At 56.1% G+C, this 22,999-nt stretch overlaps 1 protein-coding gene across 7 annotated transcripts in view; it reads left to right on the top strand.

Annotated features, from left to right (window-relative positions):
- The first annotated feature begins 2,638 nt into the window (after nucleotides 1–2,638).
- LOC149520907 (uncharacterized) overlaps nucleotides 2,639–22,999 on the top strand; it is a 47,738-nt gene continuing 27,377 nt past the window's right edge. For 3 of the 7 annotated variants that reach the window (XR_016348185.1, XR_016348184.1, XM_089774850.1), the window contains exon 1: nucleotides 2,639–2,899. Coding sequence is in view for 4 of the 7 variants with exons in the window: in XM_089774850.1 (XP_089630976.1) it covers nucleotides 2,857–2,899 (43 nt within the window). In the remaining 3 variants the exon portion in view is untranslated. The remainder of the gene's footprint in view (nucleotides 2,900–22,999) is intronic. The other 4 variants (XR_016348186.1, XM_089774849.1, XM_089774851.1 and 1 more) reach the window with 3 other exon arrangements.

Raw genomic sequence — 22,999 nt, 5'->3', positions numbered from 1 at the left:
CTGGCGCAGCGGTTTCCCAGCCTGCCTGGACTGTCTGTGCCCTGCCACGACATGCACGAGAAACCGTTGGTGATCCAGTTTGAATACAGGTGGCACCTCTATGGACCGGAACTCTCTGGTCCAGCAACATCCATCGTCTGGCAGGACCATAGATGTTCCAGGATCAGAGAGTCCCAATGCACTGCGGGGGTTGGGGGGCCTGGGGAGCCTGATGCAATGCAGCGGGGGGCAGCGTGTGGCTCAGCTGGGCTGCGAGGGCGGGAAACCTAGCGCATGACCCTGCTGGGCTGCCCTGGAGGAGCTAGGAAGCCTGGGGGGGGGGGGCAGAGGGGCCAGAAATGACTTCCCCTGGTCCAGCAAAATCCCTCATCCTGGACCAGTCTGGTCCTGAGGCTGCTGGATCAAGGAGGCCCAACCCATATAATCATAATAATAGACGGTGCAGCTGGAAACACCCCCCCCCACACACACACACACTCACACACACACACACACTCACACACACTCTCTCACACTCACACACACACTCACACTCTCTCTCACACACACACACTCACACACACACTCTCTCACACACACACACTCACACACACACACTCACACTCACATTCACACACTCACACACACACACACTCACACATTCACACACTCACACACACACACACTCTGCTATTCAGCCAGTAGAAGATGATTTGCTGTTGTCCGTTTCCTAGTGTTCTTGCCCAGTCTCGGCCCGCTGTCCCAAGGCCAGGAGCAGGTACGGCAGGGCAGGATGCGCCGTCAGCCCTGGGTTCGGCAGCACAGTCGTACGAACACTGCCCCTCTCTTTACACGACTGGCGGCACCTGGTGCACGAGGGAGCTTGGTTTTTACGGGAGTAGCCGCAGGGGAGCAGGGCAGCCTGTGGCCTCCAGGAGAGCCGTGTAAACCGACAGCAAGCCTGGGGACGCTGGCGGAGCTGTTCCCAATGCACACGGTCACTGTCGCTGAGCCGGGAGCCGGGCCGGGCTGTGGCACCAGATCCCAGCACGACAGGCAAAGCCGGGGCTGGAAGGGGGGCAAGCTCCAGACAGGAATTTCCTAATGGTCATCTGCAAGCCCAAGAGTCCATCTCTGGACCAAGGCGGGCTGGGCTGCTTGTTCTTCCCTGGGGCTTTGCCCAGCTTAGCCTGACACCTCCCAAAGGATCGTGGTCCCCTCCCTCCCTGCCTGACACCTCCCAAAGGACAGGGTTCCCCCTCCCTGCCTGACACCTCCCAAAGGATCGTGGTCCCCTCCCTCCCTGCCTGACACCTCCCAAAGGACAGGGTTCCCCCCTCCCTGCCTGACACCCCCAAAGGACAGGGTTCCCCCTCCCTGCCTGACACCTCCCAAAGGATGGGGTCCCCCCCCTCCCTGCCTGACACCCCCCAAAGGACAGGGTTCCCCCCTCCCTGCCTGACACCTCCCAAAGGACAGGGTTCCCCCCTCCCTGCCTGACACCCCCAAAGGACAGGGTTCCCCCTCCCTGCCTGACACCTCCCAAAGGATGGGGTCCCCCCCCTCCCTCCCTGACACCCCCAAAGGACAGGGTTCCCCCCTCCCTGCCTGACACCCCCCAAAGGACAGGGTTCCCCCCTCCCTGCCTGACACCCCCCAAAGGACAGGGTTCCCCCTCCCTGCCTGACACCCCCAAAGGATCGTGGTCCCCTCCCTCCCTGCCTGACACCTCCCAAAGGACAGGGTTCCCCCCTCCCTGCCTGACACCCCCCCAAAGGACAGGGTTCCCCCCTCCCTGCCTGACACCCCCAAAGGACAGGGTTCCCCCCTCCCTGCCTGACACCCCCCAAAGGACAGGGTTCCCCCCTCCCTGCCTGACACCCCCAAAGGACAGGGTTCCCCCCTCCCTGCCTGACACCTCCCAAAGGACAGGGTTCCCCCCTCTTTGCCTGACACCCCCCAAAGGACAGGGTTCCCCCCTCCCTGCCTGACACCCCCAAAGGATGGGGTCCCCCCTCCGTGCCTGACACCCCCCAAAGGACGGGGTTCCCCCTTCAGCTCCACCACCCAATTGTTCAGTTCCTTCTCCCCCTCTTTCCCCAATTCACCCCCCATTCCTCCTTGCTCGTTTCACCCCATTACACTTTCTTCAGCCCTCTAGTTCCACCCCAGCCTGCCCCCACCTTCCTAGAGCCAGATCCTGAGCTGGTGTAAATCAGGGTCTTTTTCCCGGTTTGGAATCCAAACTCCGGCAGGCCTGGGGGCTTGGCGAGACAGGCCAGGGAGCCTCCAGAGCCGGGTCCCGAATGCAGGGTGCCCGGCGGGTGCGGGGGAGCGGACCCCTGGCCAGGGTGCAATAGAATCGCCCACCCCGGGGCGGAAAGGGGCAAGAGGGAGGGGGAGAAATCCCTCGGCTTTTCCTCTCCTCGGTGGCTCCTTGCGGCGCTCGCAGCCCGGCAAGCGGAGGGTTAAAGTCTGCTCCTTGGCAGCTTGTCTGCAATCCCCCCCCCCCCCCCCCCCCAGATATCCAAGAAGTGAATGTTCTAAAAAAAAATATCGCAGCCTTCAGGGCCCGCGGCCAATGAGAAAAGCCCTCGGCTCCGCGAGCGGCCAATCCTGCCCCACCATCTGCCCCGAGCTGACCCCCTCCACCGGCACCAGCGCCCCCCTCCCGGCTGCCCGCGTATGGGCTGGGTGTATAGATACCGGCGGGGCGTGTTGTGTCTATAGCTATGTGGCGGGGAGGGCGGGAGCGCAGGAGCCGGGGCCGAGGCAGTGTCGGGGTGCCCCCAGATAACCTCCTGGAACCGGACCAGGCGCGACAGCTCCATCCCCGGCCTGCCCCGCACGGAGCACGGGCAGGGGCGCTCCCCCCGCATGGCACCTCTGGCTCCCCGCATCCAGCGCCCTCCGGCCAGCGGTGAGTCTCGGGGGGGCTGGGGGTGGAGGGAGGCAGCTCAGGACTCGCCCTCGGCCCCTCTCCGGGAAGCCCCGCGACGATCCCGGGTGGTTTTACCCCCCGCCCCTCCCCGCTTGCTAACTTTCCCCTCTGCCCGTGCGAAAAGGGCGGACCCCCCCCAGCACGGACCGGGCGATGCCCCGGGAAAGGGTCCGGCAGAGCCGCCCGGCCACGCACCGAGGCGAGAGGGGCCAGCCCGGATACTGACAGCCCCAGCGGAGCCCTGTGAGTAGCGGGGGAGGAGGGGGCTCTGTCCCCGTCCGTCTGTCCGTCCGCAGGGAAACGTGCCCCCTCCCCCCACCGCTCCGGAGCCACTTGAACCCGGTCGGAGCCCTTCGCGGGCGTCGGAGCTGCTCGGACAAGCTCCCGCTTCTCTCCCGATCGCTCCAGACTCTTGGCCGGGCGCCTCCTTCGCCCCAGCCTCCGCCCGGAGACCACGGACCCTCCCCTCTTTGCAGCAGCCCCGGGCGGCGGCGGGGAGAGCCGGGCTGTGATGCCTGGAAGATGCAGGAGTTAGGTCCCCCCAGGGCTGGGGGAAAGAGCCTTCCCCTTCCTCCCCCTCCCAAGTGGCGCTCACGGTAGAGCGGACTCCTCGCCCATCAGCTCCCTAGGAGCCGGGCCAGGGGCTGGAAAGGAGGGAGCCATGTGGGGAGAGATGAAAAAGACAGGGGCTTTTCAGCTTGGAAAAAAGGAGACGAAGGGGGGCTAGGCTAGAGGTCTAGAAAATCATGACAGGCCTGAGAAAGTGAGTAAGGAAAAGTTATCGGCTTGTTCCCCTAACACAAGAACTAGGGCTCACAAAGGGAATGAACAGGCAGCAGCTTTAAAACAAGCAAAAGGGAGGATTTCTTCAGGCAGCTGGCAATCAACCTGTGGAACTCCTTGCCAGAGGATGTTGTGAAGGCCAGGACTTTAACAGGGATCAAAAAAGAACGGGATAAATTCATGGAGGACATGTCCATCGATGGCTATTAGCCAGGATGGCTCCAGATGGTGTCCTTAGCCTCTGTGTGTCTGAAGCTGGGAATGGGTCACTCCATGGTTCCCTGTTCTGTTCACTCCCTTTAGGCAGACAGGACATGGGGCTAGATGGACCTTTGGTCTGACCCCGTCTGGCTGTTCCTATGTTCTTTTGTTCTTATGTTCTCATGCTACTAGATTGCAGGATGCGTGTCTCTCATGCTGTGTATGTTTAAATTGATATTTCTAATCCGGAGGAAAGTCTGGGGAAGTGCCTTTAGGTGGCTTTGGAATGCAAGGGGGGAGAGACATGGCGGAGGGTTGGCTTTTTAACGTACTGGTCAAATGGGAAAAGGCTACAAAAGGACTGATCCCCAGCAGGGTGTCCATTGCGGGAGCTATGCTGGTTTATGCCAGCCACCAGAGGATCGGACCAGCCTTTCTAGTGAAGATCAAGGGGAAATTTACCTGATCTTTGATCCAAGCTGGTAAATTCCTGCAGTCAAGTGGGAAACCACATGGTTCTTCAGAAGTCTGTTTATGAGGCAGGGATAAAGACTATCCCTGAGCAAAGAGGGTTGAATGCCAGGTGTGGGGGAGGAAAAGGGGGAGGAACTCTAAGCTAGGGGACTCCTCTGCCGTCAGCTCCACTTGGCACAGCTCCCTGGGAAGATCAGGCAGAAAGGGGGACAAGTCGGTGAACGGGGGAGGTTTTCCAGGCCCCGTTCTGACCTCAGTCATGCCCATGTCAATCAGGAGTAACTCTCGTAACTGGTGTAAGGTCAGAACCAGCCTCATGATCTATCATGTAATCAATATCTACTATGATCATTACTAATGATATTACCTGTACTGTGGTAATACACAGGCGTCTCAGCCAGGGACCAGCGTCCCAGTATGAGGATAAGCACTGGAATAAATTGCCTAGGGGGGTTGTGGAATTCTCGTCACTGGAGAGATTTAAGAGCAGGTTGGACAGATGCCTGTCAGGGATGGTCAAGACCCGTGTTTCTCAACCCTTAGGGGTACTCCAGAGAAGTCTGGGGGATACAGCAACACAACTGAAATTTGGAGAACACTGAATTTTTGTGTTAAGTTTTACAGCGCTTTATTATTTTTCTACTTTTTACACCCCAAAATGTCATCACCCACCTGGCTACAATTAAGTTGTTTAAACAAATGTGTGGTAGAAAAAAAGATTGTGTGTCTGAAAACTGTATGTACTGGGGGTCCTCATAATTTTTTTAAAGGGGGTACTTTATAAAAAAAGGTTGAGAAACACAGATCTACATGGTACTGGGTCCTGCCGTGAGGGCAGGGGACGGGACTCGATGACCTCTCGAGGTCCCCTCCAGTTCTAGTGTGCTAGGATTCTATGATGGGCACGCTGCAAACACAGAACAAAAAGACGAAAAGCCCTGTCTCTGAAAGGTTTAGAATCACAGAGAGATCACAGAGATGGTCCCCTATAGCTACAGCCAAAGCTGGATCTGACCCGCAAGCCCTTCCTTACCCCAGGGTAAATCAGGAATAACTGCAATGAACTCGGTGTGTAGTTGCAGCAGTGCAAAATGCCGCGAGAGAAGCATGTCAGAAACACCATTCTAGAAGAGGAGTAACTCCATTGGCTGCACAGGACTCACTCCAGATTTGCACTGGTATGAGTGAGGCCAGAATCTGGCCCCTAGTCTGTGGGACATTTTGGGACCCTGCAGCCTGGAAGACCCTGATTGAGCCTCATTTATAGGAGGAGGAGGGGGGAGGTGGGGTCCACCCTCTTGTTCTACCACAGTTTCAAGCTGGAGCTTGCGTTGCAGGGTGCTGTTGGACCCCACAGACAAGGAGTCAGATGTGCCTGGAGTGTGGTCAGCTTGGCTTTGTAAGGGAACATGCTTGAGGGAGGCAAGAAGGAGGGGTGGGAGACCGGGAGGCCCTGAATTTGCCAGTGATGTGGGATATGGCAGTTCTAATGAATGGGGGACTGTGAGCACGTTTACGGCTGCGAAGGAGAAGATGGGGGAGAGGAGAGGACAGAGTCTGGAGGAGACCAAGGATCTGTTCTTATCTGATCCCAGTCCCTCCTTCCCCTTCTCTGGAATCCTTAAGGGCAGGAAAGTCCGTTCTGGGTCAATACCGTCTGCCTGTTTCAGTCTGGAGGTCAGGGGCAAGGCCATTTCTCTGCAAAGATGGAATATGGCCTCCCCAGTAAAGCTGTCGTAACCCTCCTCCAGAGGTTCTCGAGTTTCACCAATGTTCGTAGAATCATAGGGTTGGTAGAGACCTCGGGCGCGCCTAGAGACCCACCCCGACTCAATCATCCCAGCCAGGGCTTTGTGAAGCCGGGTCTCAAAAACATCTAGGGATGGAGATTCTACCCCCTCCCTAGGGAGCCCATCCCAGCGCTTCCCCACCCGCCTAGGGAAAGAGTTTTTTCCTATTATCCCCCACTGCAACTTGAGACCATTGCTCCTCGTTCTGGCATCTGTCACCACCATCCTCTGTGGATCCTCCCTTCAGGGAGTTGAAGGCTGCTCTCAAACCCTCCCTCCCATTCCTCCTCCGTAAATTAGCCCAAATCCCTCAGCCTCTCCTCGCAAGCCAGGTGCTCCTGCCCCTGAATACTTTTTGTTGCCCTCCGCTGGATTGTCTCCAATGCATCTACGTCCTTTCTGTAATGGGGCAAGAGGGGGGGACAGAACTGGATGCCACACTCCAGCTGTGGCCTCGCCTCTGCCGAATGAAGGGGCAGAATCCCTTCCCTCGCTCTGCTGGCAACGTTAAATCACTAAGTCTCACCCCGCCCCTTGCAATCGTAATTCCCCATTTCACAGAAAGATAAACAGAATCAATTGACCTAGTCAACCCCCCCTGACCACCAATCTCCAGACGAGAACCCAGTTGTCCTGACTTCCATCTGCCCTCACCACTAGGCTCCCTTTTCTCTCTCAGAGCTGGGAATAATTCTCAGGCCTAGGACTGACCTTAATTCCAGGCGCTCACTAGCTCAGAATGCAGGGCTGTGACGCTAAGAGAGGGATGAGCCATCCCACCGTGAGAGACACGAGATCCAGCGTTCAAATAGCCTCCTCTTTTAGTCCCTGCCTGTTGGATTTCCAAGCACGTCCGGATCCAGACTGGTTAGCTGCAGGTGCAATGGGAGAGCTGAGCTTGCCCCTGGGTGATTAGCGCGGTGCGGAGGACTGCAATGGCAGATACCTTGAGAAGGCCCTGTGGGAGTGTGGTCCTTAAAACTCAGCCAGACAAAGCGCTGAGGGACAGCCTGCAACAGGACAATCTCTAGGCCCTGTGTTAATCTCGTTAGCTTGATTTACGTCCCTCTCTTCTGAGTAGCTCCCAGCTAGCAAGGTTTCCTTTGTGCACCTGTGAGGAACAACGCTCAAGGAGATGGGCCCTAGAGATGGGAGGCAGTATGGCCTAGGCATGAAATCTGGGTTCTGTTTAGGGTCCTACCAAATTCACGGTCCATTGTGGTCAATTTCACAGTCATAGGGTTTTTAAAACGGTAAATTTCATGATTGTGGCTATTTAAATCTGGAATTTCATGGTGTTGTCATTGTAGGGGTCCTGACCCAAAAGGAACTTGTGCGGGGGTCACAAGGTTATTGTAGGGGGCACTGCTACCCTTACACTTGTGCAGCTGCTGGCAGCAGCATGGCCTTCAGAGCTGGGCAGCTGGAGAGCAGCGGCTGCTGGCTGGGAGTCCAGCTCTGAAGGCAGAGATAAGGTCAGCAGCAGCAGCAGAGAGATAAAGGTGACATGGGTATGGTATTACCACCCTTACTTCTGCACTGCTGCTGGCAGGGTGCTACCTTCAGAGCTGGGCATAAGGCCACCAGTGTTCCCTCTAATTTTTTCCATCCATGTGTGGAATAATTTTTATTTTGTGCACCAAGGCATGTGTAGATGTGCACCACCAATAGAAACACATGCTGCCAGCTGAGGGCACTCTGCTAATCAGCTGGGCAGCATCTGAATCTCTTTTGGGTGGCCGCCCACGTGCTCAGCTTACAGGGAGCGCTGACTGACACCATTACAATCACCACGTTCCCATTGCCCGGCTCTGAAGGCAGTGCAGAAATAAGGGTGGCAGCACAGTGACCCTCCTAAAATAACCTCGCGATCCCCTGGCAACCGCGTTTGGGTCAGGAGCCCCAACTTGAGAAAGGCTGGTCTCCCCCATGAAATCTGTGAAATACAGGTAAAAGCACACAAAAGGCCAGATTGCATGGGAGGACTCCAGATTTCATGGTCCAGGATGCGTTTTGCACGGCTGTGAATTCGGTAGCGCCCTACTTATGTTCCACTGTGTGACCATGGGCAAGCCCCCGATCTATAAAACGATGCCCTGTTCCTCCGGGCGTTGCCATCTAGGAACGAGAAAAGGCTCTTCACAGAGCTCGGTAGGTGACTGTCCCCCTCGAACGCCTGTGGTTCTGACTTCTCCATGAGACGACAAGGTTTTATCGGAACAAGGTGCGCATACGGCGCTCTGCAAATTGCAGACCTTTTCCCGGTAGTTTTGTCGGAAGAGGCTTTTCCGAAATTTGGCCCGTCTACACTGGGCCAAATTCCCAAAAAACCTCCTCTTTCAGAAGAGCCCTTTTTCCTCGTGGGAGGAAGACGACAGGGCTTCCAAAAGAGCGTGTCTGCTCTTCCACAAAAAAACCCAGAAGAGCAGACATTGCTCCCCTAGTCACAGCTGAGAGAAGCAGATTGGCCTGGCGGAGGCAATCAGCAAAGCTGGATTGGCTTTTCCTGCTCTGCCAGTGGCTTGTCGGGTGACCCTGGTCAAGCCACTTCACCTCGCTGGGCCTCAGTTCCCTCCTCTGTAAAATGGGCCCTACGAGGCGGTGCTCTTTTGCAAAGCACTGTGAGCTGGGCTGAGGAACGGTGCTAGATAAAAGCGAGGTGTTAGCAGGAGTTTTCTATGGAAAGCAGCCACAGCAGGAGGAAGTAGAAGCTCTGGTGCAGAAGCTCTGTTGTGAGCTGCCCCAGGCACTCACGTTTGCCCTGCTGTACCTGACTGCACGGGGGAAGGGCAAATGGAGACTCAGTCCCAGTGCAACCGGGGCCACTGCCTTTATCTTGCATTTAAACACAACTTTCTTCAAAGGCGCTGACACACTGGTGGCGCCTGCCCCCATCAATTACAGCGTCGCAGCTCCCAACGCTGTAATTACGGCAGTGTCAGCGCGTCGCCAGACCTTGCGTGAAGGGGATCCGAGAGCTGGCATGCACAACCCTTTCTCCTGGGGCTGGCAGCGTTCCTACAGCTGACATGGGGGAAGGGAGCAGACCTGCCTGGCTGTCTAGGAATCGGTTTGTGTCAAGCGGGTCTGCTTGTGCCCTCTCGGGGGTTGGTTCCAGCCTCGGGTGGGGTTGGGGATGACAGACACCGGAAGGCTGGTTGGTGGCTGGGGGAGTTGTCACTTTGGTGGCTGTCAGTTCTGGGTGTAGAAAGGTTACAACCCACCACAGGGTTGTTCCTCTGAGGCCCCCGTGTTGGCTGACATAGCCTCTCGCCCACTAGCGTGCCCAGCAGTCTGTTCCTTAGGAAGCCTTGTGTGCTGACACCAGGCAGTACAGGCGGGGAGCCAGAGAGAACCACAGGCTCTGTCTGTATCCAGCAGCCGGAATAAAGTATCTCCTTCATACTCCCAGCTGACTCCGGGACATGAGAGGTGGGCCTCAGCTCAGGAGGGAGGGACCGTCAGACACAGCGTGTCCCTAAACCTGCAGGATGTAAATCTGGCACCTCTCAGCAGCACAAAATTCACACAATTAAAAAGGAAAGAGGCCCGAGCCCGGTGTGACACCAAGAGCATTGCCCTCCATGACAGATCTGTGTTGCTAGTCTAGCCAGGAGGGATACTTGCGATCATCGCATCTGTCCTTCTGCGTGACGCAGGCTAGAGAACTCCCCCCCCTCCCTCCGCCCCAGCCCTTCCCAGGGCAGATCTGTCTGAAAAAAAATCTTGATTTTAAAGTGAGCAGTGGTGCAGCCACCATGAGCCTTGGTAAATTGTTCCAGGGGTTATTGATCGTCAGGGTTAAGACTATGCCCCTTATTTCCAGTGACCAGCCCTCAGAACATGCGAGACCTTTCTCTGCTTGACGGAAGAGCCCATGATTAACTATTTGTTTCCCATGGCGATAATAGAGGGTAACCAAGTTACCTTCTCGTTGTTAAGCTGAACGGATCGAGCTCCTCGAGCAGGGGTGGGCAAGAAACGGTCCGGGGCCTGGAGCTGGCCCACGAGCTGCCGGGACCCTCAGGCACAGAGCAGCCGCACACTGCTTTAAGCAGCTGGCTGCTCCCTGTGGCTCTCTGCTCCGGGTGCTGGTGGGAGGGGGATGCTTCCTAGAAACTGGCCAATGGGAGATGAAAGATTTAGCTGGGCGTGGGGCAGCACATGAAGTTTCCCCCACTCCCTCAGCGCCTGGAGAGCCACAGAGAGCAGCCAGCCATTTGGAGCAATCTGGGGCTGCTGACTGGCAGAGTCCTGCAGGGCTGCCAGCTGGGAACCATCTAGGTAAGCGCCACTCGGCTACTGCCTGCCTCTGGCACCCCAGCCCCTCCCTCCCCCCAGCTCCCTGCCCCAAGTCATCACCCAAACCCTCCGCACCCCCCTTTTCCAGGTCAAACTCCCTCCCAGACCCCAGACCCTCTCTATAGAAAAGTACAGCTCTAGACCACTTACCAACATTTTGGAGTGTTCCCCCATCAGAAATTATTGCCCAGCCCTGCCCTAGAATCTGTCACTCTCAGTCTTCTAATCATTCTCATGGCTCTTCTCTGATCCCTCTCCAATTTATCATCCTCCTTCTTGAATGGCGGGCAGCAGAACTGGCCCCAGGATTTCAGCAGGGGTGGTACCAACAACAGAGGTAAAATAACCTCTCTGCTCCTACTCCAGGTTCTCCTGCTGTCTATACTGTCCAGGGTGGCATTAGGGCTTCTGGCCGCAGCACTGCACTGGGAGCCATGCTCCGCTGTTGATCCATGACCCCCAATCCTTTCTAGAGGCCCTGCCTAGAGTCACCCCCTCTTTAAGTACGGCCTGCGCTCTGTGTTCCTAGAAATTTACATTTCTCTGTATTCAGACTTCTATTATTAGCTTGAGCCCGGTTTAGCAAGCAAACCAGATCACTCATCAGCATTCACACTTGACCAAAGAGCAATTAGAAACCCCCATCACGTTTGCACTGGAGCGTGGTTCTAGAGGGTGCTAGGTCTGGCCGTGAGGGCTGGGGACTGGACTCAAGGGCCCCTCCAGTCCTAGCATTCTGCCGTGTGATCTGAGAGACGGTGGAGTCTAATGGGCAGAGCATGTGAGTGGGAGTAAAAATCTGTTTTCTATTTTCCGCTCTAAAAGGGAGCGCAGTCTAGTGGGAGGAGGCGCCGCTTCTCGGTGTCTCTGTGCTCTGTTCCCAGGACTGGAAGGAATAAGGATCTGGGAGAAGGAGGGAAGGCACAAATGGGCGTCTGGTGTCTGACGACTTTCGATGAGACGGGAGCTCCTGATTGCCTTCTGTGCATTTGAACATCTCTCCCCTCGTGCTCAGAGCTCGTGAGTGGAAGTCAGGCGAGCTGGCGGTTTCCAGCCCGTGGTGGATGGGTGGGTCTAGTGGTTAGAGCATGTCTGGGAGTCAGGACTCGCAACCTATTCCAAGCCCCACAAGAGGAGCGGGGTCAAGACGAGGAACTACGGTTAGTTCCTGGCTCGGCCACCGACTGCCTGCGGGAAGGTGGGCCAGTCAGGGAGCCAGCGGAGGGCACTGGAAAGCTGTGTGGCTGCCCCGGGTTCCACCCGGCCATTTGGAAGCTCGTGCGGAACGGGCTGCTCCCCGGGCCAGGCTTCCTACTGAACCCAGAGCGTCTAGGCTACCGACCGGCCCCCCCGTCTCTGGACTGTTCAAGACCTGATCTGGTGTGCAGGGTGGATCGCACAGTACACGCTCCCTGCTGCTGTGGGAGGGGGTTTCTAACGAGGGCTCTGTGCTCAGATCTGGTCTGAAACGTTCAAAAGCACCTAAGGGGCTTAGGAGCCTACATCCCATTTCCAAAAGTGATTTGGGCACCTAAGAGTCTAACTCTTCTTGTAACTCAACCGTGCACAGAGACCACAACCCCGCTTTGCTGGGACCTGCCCAGGCATGTAGCAAGGGACAGGCCCTGCTGGAAGAACTCATCCCCAATGTAGATGACAGACCGCTTCAACAACATAGACCATTGTCTCCATTTTACGGGGAGGAGAGGGAACCGACGCCCAGAAAGATAAAGTGACTCGCCCCAGATCATATAGGAACTGAACACACACCTCTTGAGCCCTAGGCATGGTTTCTCTCTGAAAGTCAGAGTCCTGGTTTTCTAAAACTCTAAGCTATGTACCTACATGAGCTTTCTGTTTTGGAGCTTGTTTAGATGGCTACATTAAATATAAGGACTAGAGGACACCAAATGAAATTAATGGGTAGCAAGTTTAAAACTAATAAGCGAAAGTTCTTCTTCACACAGCACATGGTCAACCTGTGGAACTCCTCGCCAGAGGAGGCTGTGAAGGCTAGAACTATAACAGAGTTTAAAGAGAAGCTAGATAAATTCATGGAGGTTAGGTCCATAAAAGGCTATTAGCCAGGGGGTAGGAATGGTGTCCCTGGCCTCTGTTTGTCAGAGGCTGGAGATGGATGGCACGAGACAAATCACTTGATCATTGTCTTCGGTCCACCCTCTCCGGGGCACTTGGTGCTGGCCACTATTGGCAGACAGGCTACTGGGCTAGATGGACCTTTGGTCTGACCCAATACGGCCATTCCTATGTTCTTATGGGTTAGTATTGTGGTGACTGATTTGTGTGTGCTCTTCTCTGGAGGGAATCAGAACTGCTCAGCTGTGGGTCATGTACCCAGTACTGCTAACAGCAGCGAGTCTCCTGTTGGGTGCATGATGTCCTGAGAGGTCTCTCCACTCTGGCTGAGAAGTTCTGAATAGCCCAGTGGCGCAGCAGAGTGGTGACTGTAAATCGTAGGTAGGCATGGAATTGTTACATTGCTTCCGGATCTTCCTCTGATCTTTCAGATAATTATACTTTTCTTTAAAAACGAGGGTGAAACTGGCATGTGCAGTGTCAGCAGCAGCAAAAATGTTGTGGTTCCACTGATGTGCTTTGCAGGAGCTTGTCTTGTGTTTGCTAACTAAATTAGTGCAGCGGAGGGTTATTTGAACAACCCAGGAAGCATTAACCCTAACGCTCCAAATTCCTTCCTTCCACGGGTTTTTCTTGCACCCTAAGGATGAATTTGGCCTCTTGTGTATTGAATAGGGCTAAGTAGGAAAGAAAATGCTGCTTTTCTCCCTGTCCTACACCCTAAACAAGTCTGTGTATTGGTGCAAACACCCACACATGCGCGCGTGCGTTAGTGATTAGAAATCCCAGTGAAAGGCACTTTACAGATAAATAGCCAGCTCTGCATGGGGATAGATCAATAAAAAGGCGAGGGGTATGTCTGGGGACGGACAGCTAGGAAGCCAACGAGCTGGCAGCAACAGTGGGGACAGAAACAACCCAACCGAAGGGGGTTTGCATGGGGATGGGTGAATGGAGAGAGAGGATTTTTGCTAAGTGTTTGGGATTCTTTAGAATGAAAACGCCTAGAGAAACGTAACCTACCGTTTTTACTTTTTCGAATGAGACGGTGACGTTAATCTAAGTCCAAGTTGCTATATCAAATAATGTTCTTCACCTGGAGAGGCGAGAGGGCCCCAAGTAATGCCGTGAGAGAGGGAGTGCGCAGGGTAGATGGAAGGAGCCATCAGCTTTGAGAATGGCTGTCGACTCCGTCCCCACCCGAGAAGAGAGAATCGAGCGAGAGCATTCCTTCTGAATTGGGGGAAAGCTGCTGGGGGGAGACAGTCTCTCTTCTGTCTGAAGATCAAGAGACCCTGTGTCTCCGGCTTTGAGGATACATGCTGAGCAGGCCCTTAGGGAAGGAAACATTCCATTCACAGTGCTGGGGCTGGATCCAGTGGCTTGGTGGGCCGGATTTGGCCCGCAGGCCGGATCTTGCCTGCCTCTGCCCTAGAGGCTAACCAAACTGGGGCTCCCCTCAAGCCAGATAATGTGCAAACAGAGCGAAAATGAGTCCTTGTCTAGCTCAGCTGGCCTCCATGTCTGGGATGGCGCGGTTAGTTCCCACCCTCTCTGACAGACACAACACCCCCCCCCCAAATGAATCCGTCCATCAGTGAACGACGTGGTCCAGATTCATCCCCCTGTAAGTCCGCTGGCTTCAGGGGCGTGACAACAGGAATGAATTTTCCCAGCCTGCCTGCCAACACAAGCAGCCCCAGTGACACCTGCCGGACGTCCCTTTTATGGGACGCCCTGGGAGACAGGCAGTGCGCGGTCCAGCCCCTTCTTCAGAAAGTCAGGGCCAAGTCGGATCAGGCCCCCCCAGCCTGATCCCCTGGTCCTCACGTCTTGGGGCTCTGCAAATCGGGGGTGTCGGCGAGAAAAGGTTCTCCCCCCTCCAGCCGCAGCTGGGATGCGTCGTGCTCTTTTACAGAAGCTCAAAGCAGTAGGAGCCAAAATCCTTTCAGTGCAGCAGGGAGACAGGCTGCGCGGGCGCTTGTATGGCCAGAGAAGTCTCCCTTTTAGCCCCGTCTCCCATCTCCCACACCCACCTGGGCCGCCCTCCCCCATGAAAACCAAAGCAGGGTTCGTGCCACCAATTTTGCCCTCTCTACCGCCGAGCGGGGTCCCCGTCCCTACACAAGCCCGCTTGCAGAAATCTCCCTCTTCAAGGTAAAATCCAAGCTAGCTGAGCCTGGATTCCTTTGGTAGCTTCCAGTCACGGGGAGGTGTCTGATTTCGGGGTGGGGGTGGGGATTTGGCCGCTTCCAAATGGATTTTTGGGTGCCTTTTCATGGAGCCCCGGCCCTGCCTACTGCTCCGGGTTTATTTTTAGCAGGGTGCCTGCCACGGTGAATTACTCGGAGCAGGGGAACTGAAGTGGGGTCTGGAGCTCAGCCTCCCCACAGCCCTACAATTACTGCTCCTTGGAGTTTTATTTATAGCTCCGAGAGGTTTACTTACAGGAACACGCCTACTGAAATTCACTATAAAAAGGGAAAATGGCCCCTTACTGGAGGCCCACCGCGCGCGTTAAAGAGACAGGGCTTTCTGTTTGCTGGCGGCTGCCCCTGCCAGGTTCAGCAGTGGCTGCTACCCCCCAGACACACGGTCAGGCGCTCTGGCGGTCTGACACAGGCACTCACACAGCAATGGCACAGGCACACACAGACATACAGTTTGACGGGCACACAGTTACCCACCCCCCAGGCCTGCCGGCTGTGGCATTACTGAGGCAGCAGCGGTGCCTGGGGCCCTTTAAATCACCGCTGGAGCCCCATGTGGTTCGCTCCAGGCAGTGCTGAGGGCTGCAGGCGGCGGTGTGGTCTGGGCAATGCTTAGAGCTTCCTGGCTCCGCCCCTTGCCCCCAAGTCCCCCCCACCTCTGTCAGTGGGCTGGCTTGGCTGTTGGCTCCCCTGCTTCCTTCCCTCGCACCCACTCATACAGAGTCACCGCGTGGACGAACCGTATCCACAATCAGTGCCACGCAGAAACACAAACACCATTCCACATCTACCCACTCCCCCAAACACACCGCCAGGCGCGCAGACACACACGCCTCCCTCTCTGATCCTTTCCGCCGTTGGTTCTGCCTTTGCCATTCATTCATTTCAGGCCAGGGAGGAGCCCGGCTCTGACGCACAGATTGGCATTTGCCCTCCCTGTCATTGCCCCCAGCCCGATCTCACCAGAGACTCGCATCCCTCAGACTTTCTCACCGCACCCTCCGAAAGCACAGGGCTGGCACTAAGAATGAAAACCGACCCCTGGAGGGCTCCATCGCTGTCCAACACTCCACAAAGGCTCCTCAGAGTGGAGATGCAGGACAGCTGGTTAGCGTGTGGGGGGTGAAGGCCGAGAGGAGCTGTTGTGGAGTTCAAGGGTTCAGGATTTGGGGGTCAACATTTAGAACAGCGCTGGGCAGCCGAGGCTCGTGAGCAGGCTGCAGGAACAGCCTTCCTGCATCTCAGTGGCCGCAAGATCCTCGGAACCAAGATCCTCGGAGCTGGTCTCTTCTGGGAGTACGCCGCCAGCCCCCCGCCCTGTGCCCAGGGGCCCAGCAAGTCCATCGGCCCTGCTGGTGATAACACCATGGAGTTAGGGGACTGGACCCAATGACCCAAAAGTCTCCTTCTAGTCCTCCGCTCTGAGGATGTGATTTGAGCGCTCATGAACTCGCAGGTACGAAGGCCAGAAGGGACCAGTGTGGTTCTCTCACCTGAAATGCCTGCAGAACACAGGTCGGAGAACCCCCCCAGGACTTTCTCCGTCATACCCATGCCTTGTCTTTGGGCCGGAGCATCTCTGGTAGGAAGACACCCAGCCCTGAGTTTAAGCCTTCCACTGATGGAGAACCCACCACATGATTGCATGAGGTTTGGAGCCACGTTACAGTTGATCCCCACTGTATCCCCATTAGATGGCTCCCAAGTCGAAATCGGTGGTTTTTTAATGATTTTATTACAGTAGCCTGCTCACGGTCCCCCGCCAAAATCGGGGCCTCATCAGACTGAGTAATATGAGAAAGCCCCTCCCCCGCAGAGTGGGGAAACTAATTTAAGCAGCACTTTTTCTCCTGGATGTTGTCGGAGTCTTGTGCTGGGGTTTGCTTTCTTTGCTGGATGGCTTCACATCAGAGAGGAAATGGGGAAAGATGCCAAAAAAAAAAAAAAAAGCGCGGTGCCTATAAATAACTTTTTCATGAGATTAGACGGGGGGTGGGCAGGAGAGGTGGAGGTCGGCTCCCGCTGGAAGTCAGCGCATGCCTTCCATTTCACTCCTGACAAAAGCAGAACAATGTGTCGAACAGCCAAGAGGGGAAGAGCCAATGGAACACGCTGCGAAACGTGCAGCCGTCCAGGGCACGCCGCAGCCCGGCCCAGATACAAAGGCTTCAGCGCCCTGAAATCTGAGCTGCTTTCTCTGGCGACGCGGCGGAGAGCACCGGCCCCGTCTGGAGAGTCCTCTGGGCTGCGTGAGGAGAAGGAGGGAGGCTGGTGAAAGGCAGGGCAGGGAAGAAAAAGAGGAGGGGGTGCAGGAAAAGGAGCCAGGTGGGAAGGGGCAGAGAATGGACAGACCCGGGCACAGAGAAGGGAGGCCCGGCTGGGAAGAGGCTGAGCTGGGGCAATGCATCTGGGTGCAGGAGTGAGGGACAAAGGGGCGGCGTGCGCATGCAGAGAGGAAGAAGCGGGGGGGTAGCAGCTCCTGATTGAAGGTGTGTCTGATGGGAAGAGACAGCGTGAGGGGGAGGGAGGCGGAGCTGGGATGAGCGGGCGAGCAGGGAGAGAGGCAGGGGAAAGCGGGAGGGAAGAGGAGACCGAGAGGATGGGTGGGTTCCGAGTGCCCAGCGTGCTGGCGTTACAGGGCAAGAGAGGAGCTGGGATGGGGCGGGAGGGAGAGAAGCCACAACAGGTGTCGAAGCCAGGAGGGGCATCCCGAAGCTCCAGCAGCCGCGGCCTCCCTCCCCGCCGGCCCCCTGGCCTCAGCGCAGGTGCCGTGTGAGCAGCCCCGGGCGCTAGGAGAAGCAAGCAGTACCACTCAATCCCCTGTCACTCCAGCCACAATGGGGGCCTTTGTCCGCCAGGCAGCTCCCGGGGCGGCTAACGAGGCCGGGACAGAGTAATCTAGCTGGTGGCTGCTGCTTATTTCACAGCTGCGGGGCATGGCTCATGGGCCCTTTCCCCCGCACCAGCTCTCATTTTGTCACGGCCGTGCCCTCTGCGGGCCCGTCTGCAGCACCCCGCAGGGACTGACAATAGCACGGGACGGCTTCGGACCTCGAGAGCACCCCCTGCTGCAAAGAGGGGTCACCATCACCCAGACTAAGATCAGTCCAGGGCAGGGGGCAGCCCGCCAGGCAAAGCCAAGGCTATTCTCCCTGGGGCGCTGGCTACTGACCCGGGCCTGAATAGCTCTCTTCATGGCTAGGGTGCCTCGCCCGCCGCAGGGCCCCCATCTGTGCCTGGTGGTGTGTTGCACGGCCAGGGGTCTGCTCTGAGCCGCACCGCAGCTCCCTTGTGCACAGAGCTGGCCTTGCGTCACACAGACTGGCCTTCCCAGCAACAGGCGTTTGCTAGAGCCGTGGTGTATGCAGCAAAATAGGGGCGACTGCTCCAGTGAACGAGCCACACTCCACCGGCCAAACAGCCACGTGTGGCTAGTGGTTAGCAAGCTGGACACCCCGGTCTGAGTTTGCAGCCCCACGGGGCACTGACAAATACAGAGCAAGAGACTATCCACGCCCCCGGGAGCTTACAACCTCAGCGCTTGTATTGGCATTTGGAATTGTTTCTAGTAACGCCACTAGAGTCCAACTGCTTGTTCTGCCAGTAAAACTCCCCGGGTGGATGCTCCCCTCCAGAATAAGAGGGGCTTTTTTTTCAGCTTACCTCGAGCCACCTCCAAAGCGATATAAACTGAACGGGAATCCCAGAAGAAACGATTCCACGCAGGGAGTGATCCTGGTGCAACTGCAGGGGTTTAGATTCTTGGACCGGCACAATGTCGCTGTGTAGACAAGCCCTAGCTAGATGAAGGGTGGATGGGGACACTAGTGGCACAGTGATTTGCCCGTGCACCCCCAGTCCCAAAGTATGTTTACACAGCGGGTTTGACACCGGTTCTGGCCTGTGTAAACCTCACACCACCACCCCAGGCAGAAGCGAGTCTGTGTATCTTGCTAGCTCCTTCCCAGGCTGAGTACACGCTTGTGCCCCACTGGAAAATACAGAGCCCCACCGCCCTCTCCGTGCCCCCACGCTTCCTCTCTAGCACGCCCCGAATGTCCCGGCACGAGGGCTCCTGGGGATTCAGTGGGGAGCTGCGCCTTTTGCCCTCTGCTTTGGCGTGGAACTGACTAGTTTAAAAAAAGCGCGGGAAGCCGAATGAGGGGAGGGCTGCTTTGTGGCACGGAGGAGTCTAGCAATTCCACGTGGGAGGGGCTGGGCGTGGCTCATTTCCATAGGATTACCCAGCATGCTCGGTGGGCTCAGCAGTCCAAGCCCTGGGAAGGAACGGAAAGGTTCGGGCTTAGCTCGTGGCTGCGCTGAACTAGTTTTCAAGTGGGGGGGGAGGTTTGCATTCAATGATTTTACATCTCTCTTTTCCTAGGGAGGCTGTGTAGCCCGCCCTGCGTAGCGACGGGTATCCGTCACGTTTGGGAGGGGGATGCTAATGCGCTCCTTCCAGCGCCGGACAAAGTGGCCATTATTTGCCTTTCTGAGACTTTTTTCCTGGGGGCCCCTTTAAGGTTTATTGCTGAACTATAAACACCATTATGTCACCAGGAGCCAATCAGAAGGCCGGGTAAGACCCGGCTTTGCTGCAGGTCCTGGTAGCTTCAGCAGCTGCCTAAAGGCATTAAAAGGGAACTGGTCCTAGTCTGGAGTAAGGAGAAACAATTTGTGAAACTGAATTCAGCTGGGGTGGATCTTGCTTTATGCTGTTGGGCAAAAGGACGGCGTGGCCGTGGGATCAAAGTTTATTTTAACGAGGGAGTGTAATCTAGTGAGTGGAGCAAGGGAGGCTGGAAGCGGAGACTCCTCAAATCTATTTTCTTTTTCTTGAGGACGTGTTACTAGGTGGTTAGAGCTAGGGGGCTGATAAGTCAGGATAAGGCAGTGTGGTCAGCTGGTGGGAGCAGAGGATCGGGAGTCAGAGAATTCTGCTTGGGCAAGTCACTTTCCTTCACGGTTCTATTGGGCATGGCGGAGTGCTGGCTGGCACCGAGGGAGTTCACAACACTGGAGTCGGCTGACTTCAGCTGGGGACTTCTGTGAGCAAGTCCGCCTGACCTAGAAGTGCCAGCAGAAAGCTCACACGGTGGGGAGGGAAGCCGGCACCAAGGGAGTCCACAGAGCCACCAGCAGGAGATTGCTGGTGTATGAACATGGCGCTGAATAGCAGAAACAGAAGCCAAGTACTGAAGAACACATCGGGGCAGGGGAAGGCCCAGGAGCCCGGCTGGAGGTGGGGGAAATGGGAAGCCATGGAAATTAACAGCATAAAATGCAGCCAGACCTTGGGACAGGAAATGTGCAGCGATTTCTGCAGCCACTGTCCTGTTCTGGGCCGATGCATCTGAAAACCACAAGAGGTTCAAAAGACTCAGCATTAATGTTTAAGGAGCTGGGTTTGAAGTACGTGCAGCAGCGAGGCCTGGTGGAGTGAGCCAGGCACAATATGTGTCTGATTTATAATTAATAAAGGAGATTTATTTCCCCCGTGTCTCTCCCCCTGGCTCTGATTTTGATCTGCAGGTTTAAAGAGGCCGATTGCGCGGTGTTGGTTTTTTGAGTGCACTCTTTGTCCATTAATGTGGCCCGGGTAGCCTTGCATAGCTGGGCACACCCTTCTGGCTTTACCTTTTCAGCCTGCAGATTCAATTTGCTTCCATTTTTGCGGCTCCCCTGGTCGGGTTTCCTCAGCGCTACCATTGCTTGATTTTGTTGGTGCAGAAAGCCGAGAGGGTAGATTAGATACAGTCCAGAGCATCTGGGAGGTGGGTTTATTCTCAGGGTCTTAAGCACAAACAACTGGTCCTCTGGTTTCCTCCGCCCAACTCAAGACAAGAAGGGAAAGCAGCCGGCCTCACAAAGATACAGCCACTGACGGTCCATTCACCTCCTCTTGCAGCAGGGAAGGAGGAATGGGTTGCACAGATCCAAGTTTCTTCTCTGCCTCTCTCCCATCCCTTTAGGGGGTGACGGGCAGATGGGTTAGTATGTACTAGATTGAATTACCATGGCCCATCCTGGTCGAGATCAGAGTGGACAGAAGCACAAGGTGGTATAAACTGCACACACCCCACTGGACAGTGGTGTGTTCCCTGGTAGCTGGATTGTAACTGGCTGGCTTGGGGGACGGGCAGAGGGGAGAGATGTTTTCTTAACAGCCTCCGTGTCTCTCCTCTTGGTGTGGGCTGTGTTTGCATTTGACCGTGGCCGGCTTGCTTCTGCCCTCATGCCAGTTTTAGTGGAATAAAGATGAAATATTCATAAATAAAGCAAAACTCCAAGCATTTGGGATGGCGGTAAAGACTCCTGTGACCTCCAGCTGACAGAGGTTACAGTGTGGAGGGAGGCTTCCCTATGGACAGTTATTTCAGAGCTGTGACAGCAGGAAATCTTGCATCTTCCCCTGAAACAGCCGGCCAGAGACCAGGCTGGGTGACTCCTGATTGACGTTCTTGTCAATGGAGGCCAGAATCAGACTCTTTCCGTGCAGTGAGAGGCGCATGGCTTTGTGGTTCAGGAGGAGGAGTGGGGGGGTCAAGCGTTCTAAGCTTTACTTCTGGTTCTGGGAGTGTGTGTGGTCTAGTGGTTAGAGCAGAGGCTGGGTGAGTGGACTCCTGGATTCTAGTTTCAGCTCTGGGAGGCAGCACAGTCTAGCGGTTAGAGCGGACGACTGGGAGTGGAGACTCCTGGGCTGTACAGTTGGTTTGGGGAGGGAGTGCGGCTGATGTTTAGAGTACAGGCTGGGCGACCGGACTCCTCGGTTCTCTTTCCAGCCCTGCCACTTGCTTCCCATGGACAAGCCACCTCAGTTTCTCTCCTGTAAAATGGAAATAACACGGCCGGCCGGCTTTGGGAGCCGGGCATTCGCGAATGTCCTGCCGAGGGCGGCGAGCTGCGTGTCTGGGGAGGTGAGAGAAGGGAACCGTCCGGTTACTCTCACACCCGCCAGCATTTACTGCCTGAGAAGCGAAAACCTTCTTCCACGGCTGCTCGGGAGGCTGTGGAGATTCAGAGCTCACTGAAGTCCATGAAAGTTTCCACTGACTCCACCGGGGCTCTGGGTCAGGCCCAGGCGGCGGGAAAGAGTGTGGCGGCTCGGGCGGCGGGTGTTCCCGGTGCAGACTGCGCCTTCCGCCCCTAGGGTGCTCTGCTTAATGGCGCCATTGATCACGACCTCCCTTCCCTTTTCTTTTCTTTCTTCCCTCCGCCGCTGCTTGTGCTTGCCGCGGCCCTGCACAGCATGGCCAGAGCACACAAGACGTCATTGAAATGCTCCAGTTGGCCTGAGAGAACAGAGGCGAGCGGGAGGAAACATCATATAAACTAAAGATGACACCCTGTGAAATGCGCTGTCTAAAAATAATCATAGACCCCCCCCCGGCTCTGTGAAGGAACCACAGCTGCCGTGCCGACCCCCCCGGCATGCCAGAGCAATGGAGCTTTGGGGAGAAGTTGCCCCGTCTCCTCCTAGCCTGGGCTGTCTGGGGGAGGGCTCTCGCTAATCCCCGAGGTAACACGTTAGCATTCATGAAGAAGAATCAAAGCTGCATCTAAGGAGCCACCGGCTCAGCCCGGGCATGTCTGATGCGCTTGGCCCTTGCTGCCGCTGGATTCGCAGGAGAGCCTTCACAGCCAGGGAAAGCTTCCAAGACAAAGAGACGAGACGGGAATGGCTCTGACAGTCCCCAAGGCAGGCAGGAGCTGCCGGGTCGGCCTCAGTCAAAACCGAGTCGTTTCAGCGTTGCTGTAACCTCTGTTCTCACCTTCCCTTCTTTCACCCACTCCTCACTGCCCCGCGGTACCCATCCCCCCTGACTCCCAGAGGGCAAATCATCTGATGCGTTTAGTTCTTAAGCTAGACAGCCCTTGACTTCCTCGGTCTCCCCTCGTCCCTGCCTTGCTCGCTCTCTGTCGCTGTCGAAACGTCCCTAAACCGCTCGCATCCGTAAGAACTAACATTCCCCCCAGTCACAAGAGGTTCCAGAGATGGAAAGGTTGAGGAGAGGGAAATGGAGTGTGGATGTGAGCCAAGGCAGGGCCATCCTTATACTTTATGAGGCCCTATGCAACTGATCACCCCTGTGCAGCTTCTGCCTGGGCTTGGGGGCTTTGTGGAGGCTAGAGCAGAGCTACAAAGGCTGAGAGCTTCTCTCTGCCCCCGGCCTGGCAAGAGGGAGCCCTCGCTAGCAACTAGGTGCTGGCCAAGTGGAGCA

Source organism: Pelodiscus sinensis, chromosome 31 (assembly GCF_052426305.1).
Source record: "Pelodiscus sinensis isolate ZL-2025 chromosome 31, ASM5242630v1, whole genome shotgun sequence".
Classification (NCBI taxonomy): domain Eukaryota; kingdom Metazoa; phylum Chordata; order Testudines; family Trionychidae; genus Pelodiscus; species Pelodiscus sinensis.
Note: the sequence above shows the minus strand (reverse complement) of the source record. Positions and strands in the feature narration are given on the sequence as shown.